General features: G+C 41.1%; 1 protein-coding gene across 1 annotated transcript in view; it reads right to left on the minus strand.

Moving 5' to 3' along the window:
* The window catches only part of RYR2 (ryanodine receptor 2), a 3,458,987-nt gene that overhangs the window by 1,923,098 nt on the left and 1,522,290 nt on the right, over nucleotides 1-13,599 (minus strand). The window contains exon 23 of the mRNA XM_085612346.1: nucleotides 6,493-6,576. Coding sequence (XP_085468472.1) covers nucleotides 6,493-6,576 — 84 coding nt within the window. The remainder of the gene's footprint in view (nucleotides 1-6,492; nucleotides 6,577-13,599) is intronic.

The following is a 13,599-nucleotide window of genomic DNA, read 5'->3' on the forward strand; positions in this document are numbered from 1 at the left end:
GCCGAGCCGCAAACTCTCCTCCCCCACGAGTCTTGGGTCTTACTGTACTTATCTGGGGGCACCGTTGAAGACCCAGCTACTGCATGTGTCTTTCTGGCAGCAGCGGTGATGAAAGAATCCGGTGGAGGATCTGATTTTAGAAATAGAGGATCTTCCGGAGCCGGACGATACTTTTTTAGAATCCGCGCCAGCGCAGATTTGGTGGTCGCTGGCGTGAGAAAAATATCCATTACTGGTTGTAGTAAACCAGGGACTAATGGCAACAGCGGGCGTGACACTGCTCGCTCATGCAGGGTTTCAAAGATTATGGAGGAGGTGGTCTCCTGAATTGGCATTGGGATATTTAATTTTGTAGCTCCTCTGCACAACACCTCTTGGAAAGTAGAGATATCATCCACTGGAGATATCCTAGAAGGTTGTGGATCCGAGAGTGTTGGCGAATAATCCCTTCTGGATGACCGAGTCGACGGAGAGGATGAGGGAGTCCTACGGCGCCTTCTCCCCGATCTGGTCGACTCTCTTCTGTGAGAGGAGGATCTGGATCGTCTCCTTGGTGTTCGAGAACGACGTCGAAATTCTCTCCCTCGTGAATGTGATCTGACCTCTCTCGATGGGAAGTCCATGCCTCTCAACCTTGATAGGGAGGCCTTAACTGCGTAAGACATAGCTGAGTCCCGAGGCATCTCCCTCGCAGGTCTTTGAGGTATAGCATTATCCTCTTCCTGTGAATTATGTTCTATTGCAGGCACTGGAGATTGATTTAAAATTTCCGATGATTCGGATCTCGATCTCGAGCCCTCTGATCCTGAAGGCGAGATAGAGATGGGACGTGGTGAATCATGCTCAGAAGTAGTATACACCAGTCTATGAGGGGATTTGCGCCTTGAGACTGGCTTGATAGTTAGGCGAACATGCGACACCTCTTGATACCCCACTGCAGAGGTCTGCCTCGACGGTGATAGGCCTATCACCGGAGACCTGGGACTTGACTCCGCGTGGATCATTGGAGATTTTTCTTGCATCGACTTCGAGAGCCTCGTCGTCGACGGAGGGCTTAGTCTGAACGGAGGTCTAGACCCCAACGGGGAATCTCGCCTCGACGTTAATGACTTCTCCACAGCCTTGGAGACCTGTGAGGACGGAGGCACCTGCCTCGACGTCGACTCCGACGGAGGCTCCTGCCTCGACGTCAGTCTTGACGGAGGCGCCTGCCTCGACGTCGAATGCTCCGACGACGAATGTCTCGACGTCATAAGTCTCTTCGTCGAAGATTGTTCTTTTCTCGACGGCGATCTTGGTCTCGACGTTGTCGTAGACTTTGGAGTCGAACGCCTACGGACCTCTTGCGACGTCGACTGTTCTCTTGCAGTTCTCGACGTCGAACGATGTCTCTCTTCCGACGTCGGACGGTGTCTCTGCCTCGACGTCGAACGATCCTCTCTTGATGTCGAAAGATGTCTTCTTGACATCGAACTATGACGGCGATCCCTTGACGCTGTGTCTAGAGTCGACGACGATTTTCTTTTTGCAGCATGACTACCCCTGGACTCCTCACCTCTCAGCGACGATCCCACCGCTGGAGTCTTCGACGCCGAGCCCGACGCCGATGGGGAGCAAACAGGGACCAGCTGCCTCGACGTCGACCGTTCTGATAAGCCGTAGAGTCTAATTTTTTCTCTCTCCTTTAAAGTCCTTTTGGAAAGGTCTTTACAGTGACGACATGTAGCTGGAGAGTGAGAAACCGACAGGCAGACAATACACACCTCATGTGTGTCTGAAGTGGCCTTCTTTTTGCCACAAGATGGACATGGCATAAATAAAGAAGGCATATTTCTGACAGAAAAAATTGTAGAAATCAGTCAGAAAAATACAGGATACTAACTTCCTCACAGATATTAATAAGAGGAAGTCTAAAATTACTAGAAAGCAATAATTCTTGACTGAAAAGTCAAAAAAGAAGAAAGCTGAATTCCAGGGTCCTGACTGAAGGAGCCGGAAAGAACAACTGACCCAACTGTCACCCCTGAGGCATGAAGGGATATGGAAGTCAGGGCCGCCTTAAAGGCACGGTGCCAGTTTTTACCTGTACAGGGCTTTTCAGTCTCTATGGTATTGTATTGCAATGCAGCCTGCAGCCTAACAATGTTTGGTGGATCTGTGTTTTGCACAGTGTTCTTTTTTCCTTTATCATGAGTGTGTTACTTCAATAAAAAAAAAAAAAAAAAAGAGATTTAGGTGCATTTTTATACCTATGGTGCATTATTGGATAATTGTATCTGCAGGCTAGCAATGTTTTGTAGATCTGTGTTTCCCACAGTTTTTCTCTTTTTTGCTTTCTCATGAGTGTTTACCTCATTAAAAAAAAAAAGAGAGAGATTTAGGAGTATTATTATACCTATATGTGTTATTGGATGTGTATATATACATTGCCTAGCCTTTTTATAGGGGCTGCATTTGCTTGGAAAAAATGATATATGTTTATACATATACAGAGCTGTATATATGTATGTTTTTTACATATATAATTTTATTATTTCCGGGGTCCCCGCACATGGGCGGGAATATTCAGTGCTTATGACTATTGATGAGGATCCCCTGGAAGAGAACTAAAAGCTTGCGTAGTAACGGTTATTGCTAAGTAATAACCGCGTAGTAATGGCATGCAAAGTAATGGCATGCGAAATAGCATGTCATATTCTTAATAGAATGGTGTGTCTGTACTTTCATGTACCTCAAAACCATTACATTGTGGTGAATACCATATTCAATTTGACCTGGATTAGCTGTCGGTATACTTTTTAATATGATCTAGTGAATGTGTATACTTTCCTTCCAAATATTTGAATTTTGCATAGCACTGAGACTCCAATGTATGTTAAAATAGCCAAGTGAAAATGCTTCCGAATGTACTGCATAATGCTGCATAACTTGTCCATTCTTTTGCGCATATTTTAGCCAATGCTGTTGCCCTTCCTGCTGCTTGATAATTCCAGTGACACTTATTATAATGTAACAAAAAATATCCAACTCTCTTTCATCGCAATTTACAGACCAAGCACCTTTTCGTTTAGAAAGTAAATCTGTATTATTGGTTCATTTCTTTCAATGTCTGCTCTACTGGCACTATAATTCAGGAGGCCCATTCATTTCACCGTTGATGACAGGCACTAATATATTTCATTAGGCAAACGAATTAAATGCTGCAGTACATTAGCCTCCAAGAACACACCGATCACTTCTTCAAGTGAGAAAAGTTTGGTTCTGGAAAAGGCCAGTGGGAATTTAAGTAAACTCCGTGGTTTATCTTGTGATAAGAAAATTGTGTTTGTATACTAAAACCACTACGGTTTATTGGTTCATTCAGATGTTAAATATATGAAAGACACACAGATAAACACAGTCATCAGAAAGAAAGTAAGTGCAAGTATGAAGAAACGAAACATATAAAAATAATGTTGTATGTAGGCTTTATCATGTTTATGGGAAAGGGGACAGTGAATGGATGGGTTCCGCTCATCTGTCATACAGTGCGGTGCTTGTACCTGGAGAAAGTTGAAAGGGAGCGATTGCATCTACTATTCCACAGGTTTGCAGTTCCTTAGCAATGTTGTCAGCTATTGCAGTTGTCCAATTGAGGGTATTCACGTTAGTGAACATGGTGGATGATAGGCACAGTGGATCCTCTGTGATTCAAACCTGGGGCATTCAGAGATGGGCACCTCCTTCTGCTGGTCATATCCTAACATATTTTTTCATAATATGGGCATAACTGACCCTGTTCCCGTAGGTCTGCTTCTAATATCGAGAAATATTAGAAGCATTCCAACAGGAGAAGGCCCACTTCCAAACTCAGCTGTAAAACATAGAAGAAAGACTGCCTTCTTTTTTTCTATTTTGCTTTAAAAGAAACGTCTGTCTGCCCAATACTTTTTGTACTGGAGGCAATGGTGTTTAAAAACACACAGATCTGTCCTGCACAAACTGGCCCTTAACAGAAAATGCATAGTAACAATATAAAAAAGCTAATCTGCCATAAAGGAACTGTCCACCCTGTTTGTTTATAATATCAAGACAAGTACCTCCCACCTTAGCGGGTTCTCAACTCCCCTTACTAGTAGGACACTGTACTGCTCTATATTGGAGAATTTCATTCAAGCAGCTTTACATGTAGTTTTGAAATGCTATATCACACTGCATAGGTTTGAACTGCCTAGCAGGACTTTTAAAGTTTTCAAATACACTGTAGACTGCTATCCGCACCACAATGCCAAATCTTCCAAATATGTGACCGATGCCTCTGAATTTGAATCACCTAAAAAATGAGGTGACTTGTGAATTTCATTTTTGACCCTGTCCCGAAACAGGCATTCATTGTTTCATGCAGATGTGGGATCCCAAGTCAATTTTTTGAGAATTTGAGGTGAAATGCTTCACTTGCTGTAGCAAGTTAGAAATTGTCTGCATTATGTGTAAATGATCTGCTAAATTTTTCATTATGAATTTATTTTTAGACGCATCCTTCTTTCACGAGACTGTAACAGTAGAATAAAGTGCTGGGCTGTTTCCTAGAAAGTTTTTCTCTTGCTTCTTTCTATCTTTTGTGCTTTTCTCTCGCTTGCTCTAGATCAAAGTTTGTTCAGGAAAAATAAGTGTTGATTTCCAAAAATGAGTGTAGTGAGCTCCACCTGCAACACTGGCTCAAATTAAGCACTGACCCCAAATTGGACCCTAAGTACAATGGGGCATATTTATGACATTGTCACACACTGTAGCGCAGCAAGTTACCTTGGTGTGCTGCACTGAGTGACGGGGAAATGGGTAGGATTTCAGTATATTTAAAAGAATATGGCGTATTCCTGCCTTTTCCCCTGCGCTGGCACCGTTTTAGCTGCCTAGTGCCAATGCAGGCACCCTTGCACCATGGTACAAGGGTGCCTGCGTTGTAAAGTGGATTGTTTTTGTGGAGGAAGGGGTAACTTCCTCCACAAAAACAATCCCATGAGGCATCTTCCCCTTTCTATGTGTGCTGCACATAGAAAGAGGAAAAAATGAGGAGAAATAAATATATTTCTCCCTGCTACGCCTCACCTGGGCTGGTGCAGGTTTTTGAAGCATTCCCAGGTCTCATGCACACAAAGGGGGGACAGGGGAGCTAATGGAAAAAAAACAGGTCTACCACTCCTGACAAAGCTGGGAATGTATTAACCCCTTCAGTGCCCATGACGAGATGGTCTCGTCATGGGCCGCGGTTGCGCTGTGCCCATGACGAGACCATCTCGTCATGAACCCCGCCCGCTAATAGAAAGCCCGGCACAGGGCGGGGAAAGGGCGGGGCACACAAGAGGTTAAAATCCATGGATGTTGCACGGGAACACCCATGAAACACACATGGAACACCTCCCTGGCACAGAGTAAGGTCACACAGCGATTTGCGCTGCGTTGCTTTACTTGAAATTTAAGAAGCCTCTCAGGGCCATGCAAGGTGGGCTTGCATGGCTTCATAAATCTCCCTTTTGAGTTGTGTCGTCTTGCACCACATAGCTCGTAAAATATGCCGCTATTTTCTATTCAACACATAGCTCTACCGCATACCTATAAACCTCTTTCAAAAGACACCAATCCCAAACTCTAGCATCACCCAACTACTAGTGAGACCCAGAAACAACAGCTCTGCCTAACCCACCTTAATCCAGCTATACAGCACCCACTGGTATTAAAATATTCTTCACAACCTACAGCTGTTCTAAAGCATCTCAGTCCTCACCGGCAGCTCCCCTGCCATTTTAACACTGGAAACACACACGTCTATTAATGCACCTCAACAGCTGCTAAACTGCAGGTACTCGTACTTATAAGTAGCTCTGCCAAAGGACCTCAGTATATAACTGCAACACCCCCTAATATTCCAGCAGGGTAACCTAGACTTTCTGCACTGCGACCCAAATCTGCCTCTACAGAGCCATTATTTTTAGACCTGTTAAATTACAGAAGGGAAACGGCCATGTGCAAATCAGTCTTGACACCTCCCTAAAATGAGCCGTGTAGCCTATCGTGCTAGGCCAGAAAATATGGACAGAATAAATGTAAAGTGCAGACGTGGTAATGATGTCGTAATGGCTTAGGCCTGTGCTTCCAGGATACTTTTAAACCGAAGAACCCCAAATTACGAAATAGTTCAAGTGTCGCTGGGACAGGATAGACGACCCATTTAGGTATACTTAGGTCTGAGGGGGCCTGGAGGTAGATTTTGCGTTGCTTAGTGCCTAGAATGTTTTTGTACATCGAACAAAAGAGACTACTTTTGTATTCTTGGCTGCTATCCCCAGAAGAGCCTCAGGGAAAAATGTTAAACAAAAAAGCTATTATTCTGTATTTGATTTTATTATAGATCTTTTGGCAAGTTATCATTTGTATTTCAAGCTGCATCAGAATGTACCTGTTTTCAAGTTGCTACAGTTCCTATGGGCAGTGCTAAACTATTTCTTCACTTACTTTTTAGGGAGCTTGATTTTTTTCAGTTTTTCTTCGGCATGTTCATCAGCGATGCCCACGTGACAGCCGAGTGCGAGAAGTGTCCTAGTAACGCAAAAGAAGAAGTTAGGCAAATATTTCAAGATTATTATATGCAGTTATAAGGGTGACAAAATAGAAGAGGGATAGATAAAGGTGAGGCAATGGAAAGTCAGTGGCAAAACTTGTAGACTCAAATGAACCCTATATCATTGACCTTCTAATTCACACATGGTAGATAGAGTTTTCTGCAGATGTAATTTACTATAGTTACAAATAAAGGTTCATCTTTTTTTTCTAACAGTTTGTATATATACCTCAACTTTTCTGTGATGAGATGTTATTTCTTTATCAGGAGAAAACATTGTCAAGAAAACTTACAGCAAAACACTCCAAGGACTACTACTTGTGATATTTTCAGCAAACGCAAGCAGTATGGAAGAATCAAGATATTCTTGCCATTATGGCTAGTGGCATGGAAGCTGAGGGCCGTATCAAACACATGCTTTTATTTCTACCTTCTTACAAATGATAAAGCCGGATCAATCAGATCAAAAATTATTCTCACTCTCATTTGCACTGGAAGGAAGAGTCCCTCAAAGTGAAACATGGTCAACAAAGTATTCAACCTCTATGTTCACTATAATCAGAGAAATTACTAATCAGTGTACCAATATGTCAACAGCAATGAATTCTATTTTAGTGTCACTTCTAAAACTAAAAATCTTCCTCTCTGAACTTGAACATTGGATGTCGAACATTTCACAAAATCTAAACCAAATTAAAACAAAAATTCTTGTTCACACAGGCTAGACCTAACCAGAAATCCAACACTGGCTTAAACAATGCAAACTCTAGGTATCATGGTATCATTAGCAACTTCAATGAAATCCCTAGAAATCGCAGTAGAAGCTAATCTCCACATAAAAATACCACATAGCTAAAATAATGAAAATCAAAAAGTACCAACTCTAGCTTCTCAACAAACATGAAACGTACAGCCAGGACAGGACTTTCATCAAGCTTTGCAAAAATGAACGTAACACTCTTCTTGCTGTCCTCCCGAAAAAGTGCTTAACACTAGTACACTAAACTGCAGCTTTGCTAGAAGTGAGAACAAAGGAATTAGACCATGCCTCCCTTATTGTTATACAAGTGCCCTGTTTACCACTGAAACACAGGATTATTTTGAAGATTCTTTGTATGCGTGATAAAGCTGCATACCTACACCCAGCAAGCTTACTTACCCAAGACCCACATTATTGCCAGAAAAAACCCACAATGGGAAGTAAAGCCGGTATAATTCTGATCCTGGAAAGAATTCATCTTGGTCCACCACTTATGTCATTTGGAAATAACCTGAAAGCTCACCTTTTCAAAGTACATCTATTTGCACAATAACTCTATTTTTGTTTAATTACTGTCTCATTCTTCTCATGAAATGCATTGATGCTCCTTCATTATGGTCATGCTATAATAATAAATAAGAAATATAAAACCTGCCACACTGTGCTGTTGTATGGCTTGAACTTTCTCAAGTAAAACTGTGCATTTGTTGGACAATATAAGCACTGGACTGGTGAGAGGTTGATTCTGAGCACCCCTCAGGATATGTTGGGCTATAGTCCTGCTAGCTCACAGTGCACCATCTGAACCCTTAACCTGACAGGGTAACAAATGTGTGTGCAACCTCAGAACATGACAACCCTGCCTCCCCATAGAAAATCTTGATAACAGATCTCAAACCCTTTCACTTAGCCACCTATGCGTACCCAAAGAGATACACAAGAAATACACAGCATGAGGTTTCAACATTTTTTGAACCATTGTGAGAAAAATACGTGCGGTATTTGGAAATAACATCAGTTCATAAATATCAAAGTATGGAAATATTGAGTATTTAATATTGTCACACATTAATATTGTGATGCAGAAATATCGTCGACAGAAATATCAAATTTATTTAAGTAATATCATTTGCAAGAATATCAGTGTTTTTTTATATAGTTTACAATAATATTGTTGTAAAAAATCTTGTTTCCTAAATATTTTAATGTATTTAAGTTCCTAGTTTAATTGTATATGTTATATATGTTTGTAGAATTGTTGTAAATATTTTTAAATAAAGTTTTTAATTGTAAGTTATTTATAAGACTTAAATGTAATTGTTAATAGTAAATTATAGTGTTGTAGCAAGTTGTGAGGTTTTCAGGGGTACAGGGGGGAAGTTAATTAAGTATAATTAATTAATAATACATTTTTAATTAATATTAACTATTTAATTGATAATTCATTATGTAAATAGTGTAATTATTATAATTTTAAAGTGATATTTTAGGTGTGGGTTGTTTTGTTTCTAGGGTATAGGGTAAGAAATTAATTAAGTAATAATGTGTTAATTAATTATTTATTATTAATTCGTGAATTGATAATTAATTATGTAAACTGTGTAATTATTATATATTTTGGTGATACTTTGGCTGTATGTTGTTGGGTTTGTAAAAGTACAGGGTGTGAAGGTCATGAAGTATTAATTAACTATTGATGCAATATTAATATTTTAATTGATAATTAATCAGGTAAATTATGAATTTTTGTTTTGTATGATATTTTTTAGGTGGGGTTGTTGGGTTAATATGGGCTTAGGGTGGGAAGTTAATGAAGCAATAATCAAATATCAATTAATTATTCATTACCTATTTAAATATTAATAATTATGTAAATTGGTTAATAATTATATTTTGTGTTGCTGTGTTTGTAGCGGGATAGGACAGAAAGTTATCCTGTTAAAATTAAATAACAAATAATTAATCATTTATTAATAATTATTTTATATATTACTTAATATATTCATTGTGCTATCTTTTTTTATTTTAATTACATTTTAATTGTATTTTGCTATGCTTTGGGAGTATAATGTGTGTTTTTAATTAAATGATCAATTAATAACCACATTTAAACTTTGAAATGAATGATTAAAATGTTTTACAATCATAAAATATAGTTAATTATATTTTTGGTTTATAAATAAAGTTATTACAATATGTTATGTGCTGGAAGTGAACTACTCTTTCTACTGTTGCACAGACTGGAGTTAGAATATTAATCTTACCCCTCTGGCGTCCAACGCTTTCTCTACTGTTGCACAGACTGGTGTGGGAATGGTAAATTTTACCCATTTATTGTCCAATGCTTTCTCTACTGTTGCACAGATTGGAGTGGGAATAGTCAATTATAACCCTCCAGTGGCCAACGCTTTCCCTCCTGTTGCACAGACTTGATTAGGAATAGTAAATTTTACCCCTCCAAAGTCCAACGTTTTCCATACTGTTGCACAGACTGGATTGGAAATAGTAAATTTTACCCCCCTGGTGTCCAACACTTTCCTTACTATTGCACAGACTGGAGTGGAAATAATAAGTGTTAACCCTCCAGCGTCCAACGCTTTCTCTACTGTTGCATAGACTAGAGTAGGAATAGTAAGAAAACAAGTTACTTACCTGTAACTACAGTTATCCAGTATTGGTATCTTTCATAGATTCACATGCCTGAATCATTCCCCGTAGCCGAGATGGAGCCCCACGGTAAAATACAAAAGTAGTGCCATAAGTAATATATAGGCTAAAAGAGGCCAAAGGCTATACCTTAGTAGCCTATCTACGTCCTTGTAGGCAAAAGGACCAAAAGTCAGCTCCAACCAATCGGCTCCCAGCACCCTCTAGAACACTCCCAACAGAAGCCAGTTCTCCTCAGATTTTCCAAGCACAATTGGGAAGTACGTATCCCCAAAGCCACTGAGAACTGACTCTACGAGTAGGAGGGTGGGTGCATGTGAATCTATGAAAGATACCAATACTGGATGACTGTAGTTACAGGTAAGTAACTTGCTTTATTATCCAGTATTGAGTATCTTTCATAGATTCACATGCCTGAATCAGAATAGCAAGCAGTACCCTAATTGTACTGTCGTTAGCGGATGGTGGGAGACATTTATTCGCAAACTCCCTATGGACATCCATAACCTTGAAATATTGTAATGACAAAGCATTAAAAGCAATAATCATATTAAAAGAGACAGCAGATATAAGCATGAGAATATATAAATATAACTTAAAGCATAGTAACGTACAAATTGTGAAACATAGGAGCATGAACACTGTAAGCAATATAACAGTAAAGAAAGGTAATAGTAGACAAGCCTTTAAGAAATCGAAAGAATCTGACCTTAGTGAAAGTGATGGCATAACACAGCTTGTCCAACCGTTGCATCCTCCCTTTGTGCAGATTGGAGGCAGTAGTGTCTTGTGAACATGTGGACATTCTTCCATGTCACAGCACAGCATATTTTGTCCAGTGTAACCCCAGCAAACGAAGCTGTAGATGCAGCAACAGTTCTGGTGGAGAGTGCTTTAGCCATCACTGTGAGAGGTTTATTGGCTTTTTCGTGGCAGAATTGAATGGCAGATGCGACCCATCTGGCTATTGTTGCTTTTGCTACTGCCGTTCCCTGTTTTCCTTGACCGTAGGCCACTAACAGTTGATCCGTCATTCTGATATCTTTTGAAGATAACATTTCAAGCACCTTTCTACATCCAATGAATGTAAAGCCCTTTCAGCTGGGCTGGATGGATTCAGAAAGAAAGTTTGCAGCATTACTGGTTCATTCAAGCGAAATTGCATCGGTACCTTCGGAATAAATTTAGGATTTGTCCAAAGGATCACGTAATCCTGTGTAAAACGTAAGAAGGGTTCTGTGATCGTAAAAGCCTGAATCTCACTAACTAAGCCAGCAAGAGGGCTACTTTCCATGTGAGGAATTTAAGTTCTGCTTTATGGATCGGTTCAAATGGTTGTCTCATCAGTTGTGCTAAAACCACATTGAGTTCCCACTCTGGAGGAGGTGCACGCACAGGAGGAAAAGTGCGAAAAAGCACTCTCATTAATTGTTTTTTAAGAGAAGATAAACATAAAGGAGGAGATTTCCTGTACCTGGAAAGAGCAGCCAGGTGAACCTCGACTGACGAAAAAGTGAGGCCAGACTTATCCAGTGAAAGCAAGTAAGGTAAAATCTGTTCAGCAGGGGCTTGAACTGGATGAACTTCATTTGTTTCACAGCAACAACAGAATCTTTTCCATTTCAGAAAATATGTTTTGACAGTGCTTTCAGCACGGGATTTCGACAGTATGTCTCGACGGTCCTGTGAAAGATTGAGGTCTTTGAACTCTAGGAATTCAGGAGCCATGCGTGCAAGTGCAGGGACTGTTGATCCGGATGGACCACCTGGCCCTTGTTTCGTGATAACATCGTTGTTGTTGGATGAAGGCAAATAGGTCTGTCTTGTGACAACAGAAGAAGCTCCTGGAACCAATACTGTCTGGGCCAACGGGGTGCAATCAGAATTAGGCGTCAGCCCTCCAGTTTCATCTTGCTGAGCACCCTGGGGATTATTGGAATGGGGGGGAAAGCATAGGCATAGATCCCGGACCATCTCATTGAAAGGGCATTGAGGGAACCTGCTGGCATAATATTGGCATTTCTTGTTCTCGTACGATGCAAACAGATCCAGAGCTGGTTTGCCCCATGTCAGAAAGATTTTGTTCACCTGAGTTTGTTCCAACTCCCACTCGTGACAGCCGGATTGAGACCTGCTTAGTGTATTTGCCAGGGTATTGTGCAGACCCTTGACATGCTCGGCCTTCAAGGATATTCCGTGGAACGTTGTCCATTCCCACAATTCCTGCGCTTCTTGGGAAAGCGTCACAAATTTTGTTCCTCCTTGTTTGGTTATGGAGTACATGCTGGTCATATTGTTGATACGGACCAGCACTGAGGAACCTGCTATGCTTGGAAGGAAAGCCTGAAGAGACAAAAATATGGCTCGGAGTTCCAAACTGTTGATGTGGTGTTGTTTCTGTATCTGAGACCACTTTCCCTGGATTTGCAAATTGTGTAGATGACCTCCCCAGCCTTGCATGGACGAAATCCGGGATGTTTTGCAGAAAGGTGGAACCTTGGGCAAGATTTGCTGTTTGGGACCACCAATGGAGTGCGTCCACCATTTGTGCAGTTATTCAGATAACATCCTCGAAAAACCCCAATGCTTGTTGCCATTGTTTCTGTAGTTCCTCTTGAAGGGGTCTCATCTTGAGCCGTGCCAAAGAAACCAAGTTGATTGCTGAAGAGCACATCTCTAGGAGCGATCTGAATATTCGAACAGAAACTGACTTTCTTTTTTAAATGGTTGTCGCTAATTTTTGAAGGCGCACTTGACATTCTTGAGACAAGAATGCTTTGCACTGGACGGTGTCCAGGGACGCTCCTAGGAACAAAATTACCTGAGTTGGAAGCAAATTCGATTTGTCCTTGTTCAAAGTGAGTCCCAGCATAGTGAACAGATGGAGCCAAGCTGTTGTGGCAAGATTGTCTTCCTGCTCTGACGGAGATGTGAGCAGCCAATCGTCGAGGTATGGGAGAACTTGGATCCCTCGGGATCGCAAGGTTGCTGCTACTGGTGCCAAGCACTTGGTGAAAATCCGTGGCGCTGATTTTAGGCAAACAGGAGCACCTTGAATGGATAGTGGGTGCCAGCCACTGTGAACCGTAGATATTTTTGGTGTTTTGGATGGATAGGGATATGAAAGTATGCGTCTTTCATGTCCAGAGAATTCATGAAATCTCCTTTGTTTAAGCATCCCAGAATATCGGAAAGCGTTACCATCCGGAATGTTTGTTTTTTGAGAAACTTGTTTAGTTTGCAGAGGTCCAGAATCAGTCGCCATTCTCCTGACTTCTTTCTGGTTAGGAAGAAACGAGAATAGAAAACTGTTCCTTTCTGTGTGGATGGTATTTCTTCTATCGCTTCCTTGAGGAGCATGATCAAGACTACTTTGCGCAATAAGTGAAGATGAAGGGGAGGGGGATCCCTGGGCAGAGTAGTAGATGGTTTCTGGACAAATTCCAGTGTGTGACCCTTGGTGACTAGGTCCAGCACCCAGCGATCTGAAGTGATCTCGAGCCACCGCTGTGCATAAGCAGAAACTTTCGCACCCACGGGTAGGGAGGGAATTTTGACTGGTACCCTGAGAAGC

The sequence above is a fragment of the Triturus cristatus genome, chromosome 6, assembly GCF_964204655.1.
Source record: "Triturus cristatus chromosome 6, aTriCri1.1, whole genome shotgun sequence".
Taxonomy (NCBI): Eukaryota; Metazoa; Chordata; class Amphibia; order Caudata; family Salamandridae; genus Triturus; species Triturus cristatus.